Raw genomic sequence first — 16,643 nt, 5'->3', positions numbered from 1 at the left:
CACTTCCATATTAGTTTTTAATGTATGAATTTGGTCAGGAAATGTCATGCCAATGTTTAGATAAATGATAATAACTTGATGCAAATGGCTGATATCTAAACTATTTGTGGAACAATTTTAGCTGTGTATTTCATATTTATTTTTATTTTGACGTGGGGATTACGACTGTATATAATTAATATTAACTCTATTACGAAGTATATATAAATTAATTGGATATTATGGAAAGTGCTGAAAAATTGTGTTTACTATCAACTATATTAGAATATTGAGATCTTAAGGTAGTATTGTGGACAAAAATATATATTTAAGTATGTTATCTTTTTAAAGATTGATGAATGTGAAAAAAGCGAAAGAAATTTGTTTGAATCGAAGCATTTGGCGTTCCATTGTTTCTGCCTACCCTAATGGGAGAGAGGCGTGACAGATATGTATGTATGTATGTATTATCTTTTGTTTTATTTTTGCTTCAAAAAAACGTTCATCGGAACATATAATTTGGCATAAAAATTTATAAATTTCTTTTATCACATGATCCGTATTTCTACTATCAAACTATAATACAATTATAACCTTATTCGTTTCCATTTTGAACATCAGGCTGGTCAACATAACGAGAAAAAATAAGATTTTGTACAGATTAGTAAGATATTCCTGACCAAGTCATTTTATGACTTGTATGAAGTGTCATTTCTTATCACTTCGTTATATATTCTTTGATTTTGTTTTGTTCATGTGAATATAATAATTAAATAATAGATATATATGGTTCTCTTAGGATGAACTTCAATTTTATTATTAAATACTAGTTAGATTTTAAATCGTATTTTGGATAGTCGAAAATACATCATTTTATACAAGTATTGTTAATTTTAGAACTTTCTTTTTACCAGCCACAATGCATAGAAATTTACCACAAAATAAAGAAGCTTTACTAAAATCTTACACAACAAGACTCAAAGAAGACGTTAAAAGTATGCTGGAAAATTTTGAAGGTAATGAAGTATAAACTTCTTTTTTATTGTAAACAATGCCTAAATATTTACTGTCAAGACTATTATTTTCGTCGCTCATTCCACAATTTTCAAATACATTTTTATATGAAAATTCATTTCCAAATAAGTTTGCAGTTAATTCCTCCGGGTACTCCATGTAGGGGAAACGCCTCAGTTATTGGCCACTATATAGTTTTTGAACACTTCAACTTTATTGCTAAAAAATAAACATGAGAACTCTTTCGATTAATTTTAAAATATACCCTTGTAATACTGTTTTACCTATGAAAACAGGATAATCTCATTCCTGCCACTGGACCAAGTTAGTGTCAATTTGTCGTTTTGTCTATTAGAATGAAAATAAGTACCTAAATTTCTTAAAAATATTGGTCAGTGGATACTCTTATTTTAAAAACATGTGAAATGTTTTGTTGACTTTCTGTTAATAACTGATGAATATCATAACAGGAAAAATTATAGTTATTTTATAAAATTTACATGTTTTAGTATATAAGTTGATGAAAAACCTAGATTCTGTTTAATGATAAAATATTTGGGTAACTAATTACCGCAATATGTGTTTTTTTATTTAATTTTGTTAATTTGGAGAAGTTGACCTTCTATTTTAAAAACCTTTATCTGCTTAGTATATATGGGGTTTTCTGTTTCTAAATTGTTAATTTATTTTAGAAATAATAAGACTAGCCAAAGGAGAACGAGGAGAGAATGAATCTCAGTTAAACAGAATGACCCAAATAGAACAGGACACTTTAGAAATGCAAGTCAGAGCTGCTAATATTGGTATGTGCTTATGCATTATTCATTTTTAAATAAATAGGTTTTCTTAATGTTGTATTATTTATTTGTTTATTTTTTCAGTAAGAGCTGGGGAATCCCTCATGAAACTAGTATCAGATATCAAACAATATCTGATATTAAATGACTTCCCCTCAGTCAATGAAGCAATCACACAGAATTCTAAACTATTTCGTACCAAACAACAGGAATGTGATCAAAAACTTATGTCTCTGCGAGATGATATTGCAGCAGACCTTTATGATTTAGAAGATGAATATTTTACTAGTATCTATAAATAAATTTAATTTTTAGATAGTGTTATGATGTAAATAAATTATAATTTAAGTGAAATATTTGTTTTTATACCGACCAACATATTTTCCATACATAGCATTAAATATGAAATTATATGCAGTCATCCTATTAAAAAATGCTCATGACTATAATTCTTAATGGGTAGTCAAAGTAATTTGTCAACTATTGTTTGCTTTGATTACTATCTACAAAAAGGCGGGCTTGTTAAATTCATACTGACTGTCTATGGGATACTGATATTTTTAGTCATGTGCAGTACCTGCAGTTTAAGCCTAATGCAAATTAAGAATATTTTTACTTTCTCTATTGCCCTTTGAGTTAATGTATACAGTTTTAGATTTGACTACTCATATTAACAAAAACTATGCTATAAATGAGTTTGATCAAAAAACAGAATAATAAAATTATCATTAGTTAATTGTGAAGAATTCAGCTGAAGCACAATAGTATCTAGTAAAAAGGTCAACCTGACAACACTTGCCAGTAGTAGTCTACATCATTAACAATTCAGAGGTATTGTTCCTTACTAAAATTATATCCATCAGATAGATATCTCGAACCTTTACTAATATCATATATAGGGGGGAGGGGAGAAGAGGATTTTTATTAATGGGGTCTATTAGTTCCATTGTTAGAATGGGTCAACTGGTTTGCTTTCATCCTCATATAGCATCTCTTATTGGTGCCCTTCCAGCATAATATCAATATCACTGGTGAGGTTACCATTCCATTTTCACCAATTTAAAAAAAATAGATGAAATTGAGGCTGGTTCGTAATAAATACCTCATTTATTGCCATATCGGAGTATATGATTTTCTCAAAACAATTATTGCAATAGGTTTCTTACTCTTTCAACCAAAAAATGAGAAGCATGTATTTTAATGAGTAATATTTTTAGTGAAATAAATACATTAGTATATTATCAATGAACAGATTTATTAATAGACATGACTAATTAAGTTACATATTTTTTTATAATCAAACATCTACTTTGGTGAAAACAAATAATGAGGTCCATCAGTAGGATACTGCTTTGCAGTCACTGGTCTTCCAACTTTATAGTCTTCCAAATAAACATATAATGCAAATGCTCCTGCAAGTGTTCCAAGAAACCATGTCCACTGGTGCAACAATGAGAAACGAGGTCTCATACTAATATCATAACGATCTTCTCCAAAAATCTCAGCACTTGCATGTAACTAAAAAAAATTATTTGCCAATACATATCAAATACATTTAGAAAGAATAAATTTGGCTAAATATGATTTATATGTTTCGAAAAGGTCTTTTAAAAGAGTTTAATATTACTTAAGATTATTCAAATCTAAATCAGGCATTGTTAAATTTCAGAAACAAATTATTTTCAATATCCCTACTTGATTTATTAAAAAAAAAAAAACTGTAGTTAAAATATTAACTAATTTCTTAAAATTTCAAAAACTTTCTATTTAATTTAAAATTTCAGGACAATGACAGTATGTAGTAATATGGAATAGATAAATAACAGTTACTTAAATATTAATTATCCATAAGAGCATTAATTTAAATCATCATTTATGGTATGAATATTCCTAATTTCATGTTTAACATTACACATGTATGTGGAAAAAGCCTAGGTATTTTTTTTTTTTTTATTTCACAGGATATGTATCATTATATAGTCCTTTAACTTTTTAGAAAAATAAAATTTAAGTGTACAAAAAAGTTTATTCCAATTACCAAATCTCAAATTTACAAAAAATAAATTCTTTTGAAATTTGCCATTGTAAAATATATAAAGCTATGACCAATGTGCAAATTTTCTGGATTCCCTATCCAGATATCCCTTATCCTAATCATAATCATCTAAAGAGGGAAAGGGATTGTTAGTAATGGGGTTTAACTGTGCCATTGCTAGCAATACAGGATGTATTATGTTGTATCAGGTACACCTCCACATGGTTCCCCCTGGAAACCATCATGTTTTCATAGAGGAATTCATCAAGATGTGTTAACTGACCTGCTATCATTGTCACCTATCATCTCTCACTGGTGCCCTGCCAGCGTATACAGATAGTGCATACCATTCCATTATCACCCATTAAAAAAAAATCATAATCATCTAGTGGTATGAAATATACTTCAGTCTATTCTCATATCTGCATACATAAAAATTTCGACGAATAAAATACGGTTGAGTCATATTGGAAGAGTATGACCGCAAACACTATAACACTTTATATATATATCTCTATATATCTATATAGAGACTTTATATATAAGATTATTACTACTTACGTCTACTTCTACATTGTAATTTGAAATTCAACTTACTGGTTCATTAAAATTCCTTTTCAACTCTGGGAAATCGTAGGGATAGTGTGGGTCTTTTGAATCTGCACCAATGTCCGGTAACTTGGGATAATCACCGTAACCCATGTCTTCGGGATATGGTTGATATTCCTCAATTGACAATCCATATTTCTTTGCTGCTGCAGCACGTTCTTCGGGTGTTTTAGGGTAAGGACCGGGTTTATATTGATAATTCCAATCTGAAAACACAGTGACGTAACAATAAGGCACAATTTAAAGGTCTAAGAAAATAAATATTAGCAGCTCAGATTGCTCTTACGATTCCTCACGGCATTGAAAATCAACCCAGAATTTTTACGAAGCACGTTTTGCTTAGACAAAACCACTGATTTCAGTAAACTAGTCATTTTTTCAGAAAAGAAAATATAGCCTAGAGCTCAAATGAGAGCATTCTTTAATTAGGACATTTTGACAGTAACTTGACATTCTTGACATTTAGTTTTCATTTATGTCATATACTTTTTAAAAAATTAAAGGATACCCTTAAAGTCTTTAGAATTCTTTATTTCTCACAATAACATCTAAGAACAAGGAATAGAAGGAATGATAAAAACTGTAAATCATACGGTTGCCTCCTTTCTTCTTATGTAAATATAATTAGTAAAAAGAGAACGATAGATACACTATCAGTTGCTATTTTTCTCAATTCATAACAGGCTAGTGTATCGAAAATATGGATGTAAACTTTTTGTTCATATTGATATGTCAATAACAAATTTTACATTACTTGATTATATATCCGACTCAGTTTATGTAGAAAGTATGCAAGCAGGTTGTATCTGAATTTGGTAGATAATTCAAGATACAACCTGCTTGCATACTTTCTATATGAATTGTGTCGAATATATAATCTAATAATGTAAATGAACAGAAATTTTATATACACTAGAGATGTGCCGACTAGTCGACAACTAGTCGGTAAAGCCGATTATCCGGCCACTATCATAGTCGGCGACTAGTCGGCAATTATTTGGCGCCGACTACTGGTTTATTACCATTATTGGAATTACATTAAATAAAAACCTTGATTATTTTTTAATATTTTTATTTCATAATCAATCAGTCTTAAACATTTTGAAATATTTTCTGCCCGGTATGTTATATTTTGGTTTAACTTTTCTTATTAAGTTTCTAAAGTCGATATTTTCGATAATTGATAACGGCTGGTTGTCAAGTACAATCATTTTACCTATCGCAATATTAATGTCTCTTGATCTTGAATCTTCACGTGACCATTGTACAGCAAAACTATCTTCAATATTTACTTAGCTTTTCTGATATAGAAGTAAACCGACCTTTGAAGTTAATGGAGTACGTTCTGTTGTAGGTAGTTCTGCTGCTTGAATTTGCAATTGGGAAGAATCGACTGTGTTTGAACATTTGCTAGCAGAACCTAACTCAGGTATCAGGGTTAGATGTCGGTACTTAATATGGTTGTTCATACTTGTAGTAATTATCATTTGGCATTGGTTACACTTAACTTTACGAGAATCATTGTTCAATTGTTCAAAAAAAATCCATACCCAAAATTTTCTTTTTGACATGATTCAATTTTAAATGAGCTTTCTCACTTTAATGAACACTAACAGTGTTATTGTCATACAAAAACAACACTGACGCTTAAGATAGCAAAGATCAAAAAACAATACGAAGTAAACAAAACACGATCCGACACGTTCGCGGGCGGCGTTTGCGACTTACGCGCGAATCAGCAGTAAACAAAGTGTTACGGATATCACCGAAACTGTGATAGGCTTGGCCGGCTAGTCGGCTTCTTTGAAACCGACTAATCGGCTAGTCGGCTAGTCGGCCAAAGTCATGATCGGCACATCTCTAAAATACACATTTTCTATATACTAGTCTGCTATGAATTGAGAAAAATATCAACTGATGGTGTATTTTTCGTCCTCTTTTTACTAATATATATTTGTATAAGAAGAAAGAAGATAACTATATGATTTACAGATTTTATTTTATCATTCCTTGTTCTGAGGTAATTCTTGTTCTTTGGTCTTTAGACATAGTCTCTCTTTCTCTCTCTAATCTGTGATATAATTTTTGCGTGACAGTTGTGTGACAGATTATCATGTTGATATCTTGTTTTCTTTTTACTTTTATATCTCATTTTTAGTTATATTTAAATACGTAAGAGCAACAGTAAATGGATAGATGCAAATAGGGTCTATTTGTTCACATGATGGGAAATGAAAGTTCGCAGTTAAATGGGTTAGAAATCGAGGAAAAGGCAGTGGAAGTGACGGATTTTTGGTCCCAATATCAAGCCACGATTAAAGACAGTTGTAGATATTTTAGTTTGAAAAGTGATGGATCAGTATCAGTTTTTAAAGGAGAAGCAGCATTAGGTCCACTCTGGGCAGTTTCAACGCCTTTGGAAAAATTTTCCAATGTAGGTTACCTGATCAACTAAAATATGGTGACCCATCAAATTACGTGCTGTTTTTCGTGAATAATTTATTTAACCCTTATTTATTTGTAGAATCTATTAAAATATCGGCATCCATGTATTGTTCGGTACATATCAGCATGGCAGCAGCGTTCTACTCTTCACTTAGCTACTGAATATGTCCAACCTTTGTCCCAAGTTTTGATTACACAGACACCTCTTCAAATTTGCATTGGTCTCAACAATATTTTAAGAGCTTTGGTGTTTTTACATAATCAGGTAATTTCTGTTTATTTTACGATTATTTTAAAATATATTAAATTTTATGCATTATATTATTTATGCAGAACATGTAATTTTCTATTCTCATGAATATGTTAAAACCCATATTTAACATACTCTGAGTTATTAAAATCATGCTGTAAAAATGTATTTCTATATTCCAATTTAGTCTGTGCTCAGTAGTGTCTACTTTTAATCCATATTATTAAATTTCTGCAGTATTGATTATATATCTGCAATATGTTTGTTTCCTATTAGCTTAAAAGGTAACTTTTAATTAAATTTAAAAATATAAATAATGTACAGAAATAAACAGTCACTAGCAGAGACCTGTATTGTCCACTCTTAATAAATTGTGTTTTGTGCACTGAATTGGGATGAAGAAAAAATATGTAGATAAAGGCTTTTAACATTTGTTCTCTCTCTACCTACTCTTTAACAGTCCTGATATGAATATATATGGCAGTGAATTTGCAGGGTACAGAGGAATAACACCTTAATCCTCAGGAATAGCAACACATTGGGGGGCATAATGGGCTAAACAGTATACTCTGTTATGTTCATGGTACTGCTCATGTCTATAGATGATGGTTATCACCTTCCATCAGAGGGGCCATTAGCTTGTTTGCCATTCTAAGTTGCAGGAAAAAGTATTTATTATAATTATAATATTTAACTTTTTCAAAGAGATCCAGATGCAATGACAAAAAACATTGACATATTTACAAATAAATCATAGGTAAGAAGCTATCTCCAGGTGTGCAGGGCACACCCTAAAGTGTAAATGTCTTTGTGCATTATAATTTTGATGATGACAGTAATCTTACTATAGAAATAAAAACCAAAAACATTAAAAAATTACAGACTTTGTACTAGATATTTCTTTGTTAGTTATATAGACAGGTACATCATGTATATAGTGCATCATGTACATGGTGCAATATTTTGATTTAAATGTTTTATTTTTTTCTCTTGTGTGGTGTACTGGTAATATGTACATTATGTATGTGATTATTTTAATAAAAATCATAAAATTGTCAGTTTGACTTGAACTTTGACAGTTAATATGACTTCCTGTTAGTATGACTAGTCCCTTGGCTGTTGTTATAACTGGATTCTACTGTATGTGATTTTTGTATGGAAATAATTTGATATTAATGTTGTTTTATTATAATAATAAAATGTGTTTAAAATAGTTAATCTGTGCTTATCAGTACAGTACAGTAAAAAGAAAAAAACATGTGTACCCTTTTGTCAAACACTGTTTATTTTTTCTATTCACAAAAATCTTGATGGTTTTTGTGTATCTCTTGTTATAAATAAAGAGTATCTGTCCGTCAATATATCAGTACTGGCACTAACACTTGACCTGGGTAGAGCGAGATTGTCTCATGGTGTTCTTTGGTTGATGCTTTCACTTCATTTAAATTTTACTTTGGTTATATTGTAAAAAAATAATTATAATCAAATGTTTAAAAATCCACTTTAACACTGCATCCGCACCTTTAAAAGAGTGCCACCAAAATTTTTTTTAACATTGGAAATTGTGTTTTACATTTGATTTTTGGCATCCCATGCCATCTAGGGACTAAAGCAACTGCTCCTCTTACTCTATCTCAGTTCAGATGTTGATTCATAGAATGACACACCCACCTAAAGAGTCCATTATAGAAATAATGTATAAATTGGTCTTATTCTTCCAGGCTGGTATGTCACACAATAACATAAGTGTATCTGCAGTTTATGTTACTGGAGATGGACAGTGGAAACTTGGTGGACTACAGTACCTTTGTTCATTTTCTGAACTTACTCCTGCATACTTGAAACATGCACGAATCCATAGGTAGATACAGTAATTAATTTCATTTAGATTATCTTAATATCATTTTAGGTGTTAAACATGAATAAACACTTTATACATGTTTATAGATGTTCATGTTTGTAGATAGATGAGATCAAAAAGACTTGTACAGATACAATTTTTTTAAAATCATATATGTTATGTTATTTATTTACATTATTGATCTAGACCAAATCATTAGTATATTCTAGATTCAGGAGTATAGTAATAAAAAGCCTAATTTCTAGAGTTATATATAATATTTGATTACTTTTACAGATATGATAAAGCAGTAGATCCAAATGAAGATTCCTATACATTAACTACAAAGGTAGACCAATATGGCTTTGCTGTTCTTGTTGAAGATGTTTACCGTAATCATAAAAATGGTAATCATATAGTTTTATTGTTATATCTACATATATATTTTGTAATGGAAGAAGGGTAAGAAGGTAAACTAAGAATAGTAACCTCACTAATATTACTTGTATCAATGCGCTTTAACAGCTTACCCAATCACTATGAAATTTAGCACACACATACTGTATAAAATTGAGAACATAGGCCATAGGTCGTAAACATATCCCAGTCATGTAAATGAAGATGCTGATAAAAGCTATTAGTGCATAAATGTAGAATTCCATATAATTTTAGATAAACTCTTTAGTCATAATTTAAATCGGTACAAAATTATAAGAATAATAACAAATTATAAATAGTTTGCATAATGATTTGCTAATGATGAAATCTTTATATTTAGCAAAGCACAATTATGCTAATAAAATATTTTAGTCAGTTAGCCCATCGTGATGAATATACATTGCTAGCAATAAGACTGGTAGTCCGCATTACTAACAATGCCCCCCCCCCCCCCCCTTAGCTTGTATTACCATAGTATTACTATTATTTATATTTTTTATGCAAAGAGATATTTTAAATATTACTCGACTTTATGCAAGTAATTGAGGTTTGTTTTACAGATGATGTTCCACATTTAAGAGAATTCAAAAAATATTGTAGAGACTATTTACAACATGATGACCCAGTACAAAGACCAGACTTGTCAGCCGTACTTCAACACAACTTCTTTAACCATGAATTTATATCAATTTACAAATTTTTGAACTTCTTACCGCTTAAAACTGAAGAAGAAAAATGCCAAGTATTCACGAACATTTTGGACAACCTAAAATGTTATGATGAAGAAACTGTGGCTAAACAGCTTGGTGGATTATTACTCTCCAGACTGACTATGTTAGACCAGACAGCCCGAAAAGATGTAATACCCTTCATTCTTAAACCTAAAAATGGTAATTATTAGATATTACTTCTTTTAAATTTCTTGATTTTTTTATAATCAATTCTATAAAGATTTCAAAGAGAAAACTCAAAAGATCATTTTACTCTCATAGAAATAGACATTTTTAGAATTTAAATAATATCATTTAATAGTATACAACTTACAATTTTTGCTGAATACTTAGTGATATGAAACTTGATTTATATTATTTGTATTTATTGTTGCAGAAAGATCACAAAATGGGGAACATACAGGTTTCTTCAGTTTGAGTATATTTAAAGAACATGTCAAACCAAGATTAATGCAATTATTTGGAGTTAGGGATAGTCAAATCAGAACTTTATTATTAACACACTTTTCAAAATTTGTTCATGTATTTTCTCATGAAGAATTATCCCAGCATATTTTACCAGAGGTATAATCAAATTCTATGTAAAATAAGGTGCAAATTTTGTTCAATGTATGTTTGCCACAAAAAAAATTGGCATTAATTAATATTTTATGTAATTAACAACTAATAATTATAATATACATATGATTTTTACCATAAAATTATTAAAAATCCATGTGGTTCAACCATAGAATGGGCCACTCCTACCTTTTCCGTAGGTGTCGTAAGAGGCAACTAAGGAAACATCATCGTGGTATAAGTAGCAGCGTCACTCTATAAATATCACCAAAGCCTAACTGCAGTTGTCAACCCGCCTATCAAGTGTAGCAATTACTGGCAATACCCCTCGAGGCGGAGCTCTATGTTTAGCAGTGAACAGTTAACAGCAAATATGATGATGATTATATTATAAAATTTATTTACATAACAGAATTACATTTTAAAATACATAACCATTTAGACATTAATTTAAAAATCCGAAAGATTATATGAATCCACTCTTATGAACAAAGTCCTAAGGAGTCTTACAAGATGTTTTTGCTTACAGTTGCTGTTGGGCATCAAAGATACAGATGACAATTTAGTAGCAGCAACTCTAATATGTTTAAGTGAATTAGTACCAATATTAGGAGGTGATACAGTAATTGGTGGAAAAAGGTCAAAATTTTTCACGGATGGAAGACCTAATTCTAAATCTGCCTCAGAAAGTGTACATGATCAAAAATTATTTTCGACAAAATCCTTAAGAGACCTCCCATGTTCTGAAGATATATATAACCATGAAGAGATAGAAGTAAGATATGAAAAAATATTAACAATGAATGAACGACCATCACCTGTAGGTGGAGAATCCGTTGAAGATGCAATAACAGAAACGACGACAAATAAAGCTGATAGTGAAGACGATTGGAGTGATTGGGATAACAAAAATCGTAAACTTACTATAGTTGAATCTGTTGAAATTATTAATGATGACAGTAATGATAAACAGAACAATCATGAACATATGTTGCCTTGTTCTAATCTTTCAAAAATACCAACAACAAATGCTGCAAGTAAAACACTTTTGCAAAAAGCTGCAATGGAAGCAAAAAAAAATATTTTAGACATATCAGAGCTGGATATCAAGAGTCAGAAGATAGATTATTCAAAGAAAGGTTCAGATGACTTTGATTTTTTTGCTGATATGAAACCTATAATAGAAAAACCGACAATTGTCACAATTGCTCAACCCAATATGGCCGATTTAAGTAGTAAATTAAACTTTATTCCAAATGATAATCATGATGATGATGAGAACGAAGGTTGGGGCGATACTTGGAATGATTAACTATATTAACAGGGTTTGCACTTGTCTATTGTTGAAATTAAAACGATTATTTTAGAGAGTATTTATTTAATATGCACAGAATGCTACGTAGTTTGCTCCAGTGCATAGAAATGTATATAAGTTGTACAATGTAAATAAATTTAATAAATAATGAAATTGCAATGTGAAAACAGGGATTAAATTCCCATTAGTGACACAGTGTTCTTGTAACAGTAATAACAATGTGTCTCATTACCAATATTATATAATAATTATTAAAAATTATGTAGGCTGAGATTAAGTTTATTCAAAACTTCGTTTTATTATACCTTAAACATTATTTAAAAGGAAATAATAGAATTTGTATGAGATGATGTCTATAGAAACAGTTTTCAATTAAATAATGTGCAATCACTGATCGAATATTGTGATTATCACAAAGCGGTGCAACGCCGAAAATAAATTATATTCCAACAAAATGATATTTGAGTAGTTGAGTAATGAAAACTTAAGATAGTTTCATTAAAAAAATGCTCTTTTTTTCTGTTAACCGCTTAATGAACACCTCCGTGACATATACGGGCAATGTTTACCGGCAGAATTGTGCAGCTCCGTAAACGTCACGGACACTGTAATTTTATATGTCTTAAAATATTACAGCTCCGTTAGCATACTAAGATTAATATGTATAGATGACTTTAAATTTGTCTCAATAATGGCAATTAGGCCTACAGATTTAAATATTTATTAATTTCAGTTCACAAACATAATTACCTATTGTACATTAATATAACTTAACAAAATTGCTAGTTATCTTAAACTAGTAACTGGTATGATACATATACGAGTTCTATATTGTTCAGGAGTATTAAAATTAATAAATATTTAGATCTGTTAATTCTGAAAGACACACTCTTTGAAATATTGGATTTTATTTAAAAGCTATTATTGTAAATGTAGAAATACTAATATTTACTACCAAATACTTGCAAAATTATTGGATGACATTTTGAAATTCTGTTACAAACATGCTCACAACCGCACAATACAAGACACTTATGTATATTGTAATCTTTAACAACACAGCCCAAAATTATAAGTAAATTGCATGCTTGTCTCTATTAATTGGCTTTGCCAATAAACATATTAATTACATTATTTGTAAAATACTGCTACATATGTCCTTATAATGTACTTAAGTACTACTCAATTATCTAGAAGTAGTGACTATTCATTAGAGCTGAAGTGTTGTCTAATATTTACAAAAATGCAATAATAGAATTAACTAAAGTTATTTATTATTTATTTAATCCTATATTTTATTGTTTGTGGAAACATGGGAAATTCAGATACAGCAATGAGATCAATTTTGAAGTACCATTTCCTAAACTTATCTCTAAAATTACAATTTTTATCTATATTATAAATGTGAAAGTACGTTTGTTTTTTATCTCTTAGCACCTTAACAGCTTAACCAATCATTAAGTGAAATTTGGTATACACATACCCACCCCCTTATTCATATAAACTAAAATATTCTACAAACCTATTTTAACTATTACACTATTTTGTTACTTTCTTTCATACTTTGAATTTTGTGTAACAGAAAGAGACAGAACAATTCAATAGCTAAAATAGGTTTGTGAGAGATTTGATGTTTTAATGAATAAAGAGATACTATATGGAATGTTAAGTGGCACTTCATAGTAATTCTACTTGTTGGTCTTAGCTGAGATCAAAGTTTCTAATTATAATGACCACTTATTTAATACTAATAAATAACATAATCTATAAATAATGAAAAATTAAATCACAGGTACACTTGACTAGAATCAGTTATATAATACTGAACAGAGAATAGATACTACATATAGATACATAATAATCATCATCATAATGATAGCTACATAATATTTTTCATCTAATATGTTACAGTTCATATAATATTGAAAAATAAATTTCATATTTCATATTCTATAGCCAAAAAACTTGAACAAAACAATAAACTATGAAGCTTGCACAATAAATTTAGTATGTAAAATTGTAACAGTAGAAGTAGTATGGTATTCACATTCAAATTATTGGCCAGTATCTGTTAAACTATACCTTAATTTTTTATTATATTATTAAGTAAAAAAAATTACTTCAATAATTGTGTAACCATAATTTTATACCACAATTTTGCTTTGTACTACCAAATCCTTTGAGCTCTCATTAAAAACTTCCATCATTTGTTCACGTGCTAGCTCAGACAGTGCTTCTAAGTCATTACGAGTCATTCCTTTGGTGGGTATTGGAGGTAAAGTTGTAATAACTACTTTTCCTGTAAATAGTTTTATCTGATTAGAACCATAACTTCTAGAATTGGATGTTAATAAATTCTCTGATTAGTAGTGTCTGTTTAAATGTCCACCCCTTTACCCATAAAAATTCCTACAAACCTGTTTTTACTATTACACTGTTTTGCTACTTCCCTTCAAACTGAAAGTTTAACATTAAACAGACTAAACTATAAATAAAGTTGTAAGTTTAGTATACAATATTATTAACCATTGAGAGCATACAGAACATATTAGAAAGTACATAGTCTTGGGAAATATCAAAATATTAAGATTTCTAGGTATGGTATAGATCTGAAACTGAAATATCAATTTATTTAGATCATAGTTTTTTCAACCTTATTTAGCCCACTGCTTACTTTGCAAATATATTTTTTTAGCGCCCTCCCTGTCTTCTACTGCTCTCCTGAAAGTCTCAAACGTCCACAAGGTGATATTATCACCCATTATATTGTAAACTTGTGATTTAGATGAATTGCTAGCCTTCTTTGGTAACATTTGTAAAAATAAGTCTAATTGCACAGTGTAGACAATATTATTGTCTCTCACAATATTCAACTTTACGTTTTCTTTAAAAGTAGTATAAATAACTTACCAGGTTCAAATGTTTTGCTCTCATTGTCCAAGAAATAATATTGGCTAAATACAACTGGCATAATAGGAATTTGAGCATCAATTGCTAAATAAAAGGCACCTTTTTTGAAAGGCTGTATACTGCCTTTGTTAAATCTAGCTCCTTCAGGAAAGACCCACAATTTTGTCTAAAATGAAAAAATATATCATAAAATTGAATAGGATCTTCACACTTATCATTGTATCTAAGGTTCTTAAACAAAAAAAATATGCAATTTTGCAAATTGCAATTATACAATTATTAAAATAATTATTTAAATATATTAAAATAAACAATAATTTTGAAATGTTTAATGAATGCCTAATTAGAAATTTTTAGAGCAGACTGAAATATCCTGAAATGACATGTTCTACTTTTGTAATGCGACTTCATTGTTGTTTCATATAAATTACTGTAAACATGTCATCATACCTTTTCTTGTATAACACGCTCAGTGGCTTCCCTCATTAATGTCCGAGCTCTGTCTGTTTTTAGACGGTCTATAAATACAAGCCCAGAAAGCCAAGCTCCAAATCCAAAGGCACCAGTAAACATCAATGGTCTCTTTGCAACAACTGTGCAGCGTTTCATTCGTGGCCACATCTCAAACATACCTTCCATCAAAAAATATAATGTTATAAATTCACAAATAATTAATATACGATGATATACATCATATGTTAATTATTACAGCTTCATAAAGATATTTACCCAATATATCTAATGAGCTTTGATGATTAGATATTACAATGTAGCACTGCTCATTGTCCCAGTGTTCCATGCCTCTTAATTCCCATTCTATTCCCACTATGTATGAAGCATAACGACAAAATCTGGAAGCAACTCTGAAAAATAAAGTATTAATCAAATATTTTACTTAGTGCGACATGGAGTAAATTAAAAATCAATATCTTACATTAGGTTTGTAACATCCCTGGGATATAATAACACTACAGGTAATAATATGGTACAAGTAACTAATACGTAAGCATAATAAACGAAGAACTTCAGGTAATATCGAAAAACATTACTCTTTTCATATAAAAAAGGTAAGGTAAATATAAAACCCGCCAAAAATAATTCAGGATATGAATATGAGGAAGTCATAGCGGAGGTTTAAAACACAGATTCAATACTCTTTGCACAGATTAGTTAGTCAAATATATTGTCATTAAAGTCATGTGGATTTGTTCTTAGGTGGAATGGAAGTGGTGAACACCGATGCACTATATATACATGGTACCAGTAGAGTCATAGGATACTATAATACATACTTAATATTATTAGGTGTATATATATATATATATATATATATATATATATATATATATATATATATATATATATATATATATATATATATATATATATATATATATATAGATATATATATAGGAGAATTGGTCGAGGTAGGCATTATTATTAATAAATAACCTACCTTGGCTATTTAACTAAACAATAAAATTATAAGAATCAATATAAATTCATTTTGTAATAGATTTAAGTTAAAATTATTATAATTTTATTTTATAATGGTCTATGTAAGTCGTGCTGTGGTATAGCCGTGTAGGTCTCATAGAAAAGGCCATGCCTTTCTTTCCCCTGGATGTCGAAAGAGACGAAAAAGGGAGAGCGAGGATGGGCAGCAGTGTCTCTCTTAAAACATCTCCAAAGCCTAACTGCGTTTGCCATTCCGCCTGTTAA

At 29.7% G+C, this 16,643-nt stretch overlaps 4 protein-coding genes across 4 annotated transcripts; 2 read left to right on the top strand and 2 right to left on the bottom strand.

The window, feature by feature from the left end:
- The first annotated feature begins 687 nt into the window (after nucleotides 1-687).
- On the top strand, nucleotides 688-2,144 carry LOC113522855 (mediator of RNA polymerase II transcription subunit 22). The gene is made up of 3 exons (XM_026908697.3): nucleotides 688-995; nucleotides 1,686-1,796; nucleotides 1,875-2,144. Exons 1-3 carry the CDS (start codon nucleotides 899-901, stop codon nucleotides 2,090-2,092), a joined length of 426 nt encoding a protein of 141 aa, XP_026764498.1. The 5' UTR covers nucleotides 688-898; the 3' UTR covers nucleotides 2,093-2,144.
- An 882-nt stretch (nucleotides 2,145-3,026) lies between these two features.
- On the bottom strand, nucleotides 3,027-4,881 carry LOC113522737 (NADH dehydrogenase [ubiquinone] 1 beta subcomplex subunit 8, mitochondrial). Its single transcript, XM_026908534.3, has 3 exons — nucleotides 4,721-4,881; nucleotides 4,423-4,640; nucleotides 3,027-3,308 (listed from the first exon to the last, which is right to left on the bottom strand). Exons 1-3 carry the CDS (start codon nucleotides 4,806-4,808, stop codon nucleotides 3,096-3,098), a joined length of 519 nt encoding a protein of 172 aa, XP_026764335.1. The 5' UTR covers nucleotides 4,809-4,881; the 3' UTR covers nucleotides 3,027-3,095.
- Nucleotides 4,882-6,512: 1,631 nt separating this feature from the next.
- Nucleotides 6,513-14,380, top strand: LOC113522492 (protein-associating with the carboxyl-terminal domain of ezrin). The gene is made up of 7 exons (XM_026908188.3): nucleotides 6,513-6,868; nucleotides 6,959-7,144; nucleotides 8,851-8,990; nucleotides 9,267-9,376; nucleotides 9,968-10,297; nucleotides 10,515-10,702; nucleotides 11,226-14,380. The coding sequence occupies exons 1-7, from the start codon at nucleotides 6,656-6,658 to the stop codon at nucleotides 12,006-12,008; spliced, it is 1,950 nt and encodes a 649-aa protein (XP_026763989.2). The 5' UTR covers nucleotides 6,513-6,655; the 3' UTR covers nucleotides 12,009-14,380.
- LOC113522704 (1-acyl-sn-glycerol-3-phosphate acyltransferase alpha) lies at nucleotides 14,156-16,103 on the bottom strand. Its single transcript, XM_026908485.3, has 5 exons — nucleotides 15,856-16,103; nucleotides 15,651-15,784; nucleotides 15,372-15,553; nucleotides 14,922-15,087; nucleotides 14,156-14,310 (listed from the first exon to the last, which is right to left on the bottom strand). The coding sequence occupies exons 1-5, from the start codon at nucleotides 16,044-16,046 to the stop codon at nucleotides 14,156-14,158; spliced, it is 828 nt and encodes a 275-aa protein (XP_026764286.2). The 5' UTR covers nucleotides 16,047-16,103.
- Nucleotides 16,104-16,643: the final 540 nt, after the last annotated feature.

Source organism: Galleria mellonella, unplaced genomic scaffold (genome assembly GCF_026898425.1).
Source record: "Galleria mellonella isolate WM207_F2 unplaced genomic scaffold, CSIRO_AGI_GalMel_v1 utg797, whole genome shotgun sequence".
Taxonomy (NCBI): Eukaryota; Metazoa; Arthropoda; class Insecta; order Lepidoptera; family Pyralidae; genus Galleria; species Galleria mellonella.
Note: the sequence above shows the minus strand (reverse complement) of the source record. Positions and strands in the feature narration are given on the sequence as shown.

Excerpts from the sequence above, each read along its gene's own strand:
- LOC113522704 (XM_026908485.3), bottom strand. The coding sequence starts at position 16,046 with ATGACTTCCTCATATTCATATCCTGAATTATTTTTGGCGGGTTTTATA. Across the intron at positions 15,554-15,650 it reads AAGCTCATTAGATATATTGG|GTATGTTTGAGATGTGGCCA; the intron begins GTAAATATCTTT and ends TTTTGATGGAAG. Across the intron at positions 15,088-15,371 it reads AGCGTGTTATACAAGAAAAG|ACAAAATTGTGGGTCTTTCC; the intron begins GTATGATGACAT and ends TTTTCATTTTAG.
- LOC113522737 (XM_026908534.3), bottom strand. The coding sequence starts at position 4,808 with ATGACTAGTTTACTGAAATCAGTGGTTTTGTCTAAGCAAAACGTGCTT. Across the intron at positions 4,641-4,720 it reads TTTCAATGCCGTGAGGAATC|ATTGGAATTATCAATATAAA; the intron begins GTAAGAGCAATC and ends CTGTGTTTTCAG. Across the intron at positions 3,309-4,422 it reads AAAGGAATTTTAATGAACCA|TTACATGCAAGTGCTGAGAT; the intron begins GTAAGTTGAATT and ends AATTTTTTTTAG.
- LOC113522492 (XM_026908188.3), top strand. The coding sequence starts at position 6,656 with ATGATGGGAAATGAAAGTTCGCAGTTAAATGGGTTAGAAATCGAGGAA. Across the intron at positions 7,145-8,850 it reads TGGTGTTTTTACATAATCAG|GCTGGTATGTCACACAATAA; the intron begins GTAATTTCTGTT and ends TTATTCTTCCAG. Across the intron at positions 10,703-11,225 it reads CCCAGCATATTTTACCAGAG|TTGCTGTTGGGCATCAAAGA; the intron begins GTATAATCAAAT and ends TTTTGCTTACAG.
- LOC113522855 (XM_026908697.3), top strand. The coding sequence starts at position 899 with ATGCATAGAAATTTACCACAAAATAAAGAAGCTTTACTAAAATCTTAC. Across the intron at positions 996-1,685 it reads TATGCTGGAAAATTTTGAAG|AAATAATAAGACTAGCCAAA; the intron begins GTAATGAAGTAT and ends AATTTATTTTAG. Across the intron at positions 1,797-1,874 it reads AGTCAGAGCTGCTAATATTG|TAAGAGCTGGGGAATCCCTC; the intron begins GTATGTGCTTAT and ends TTATTTTTTCAG.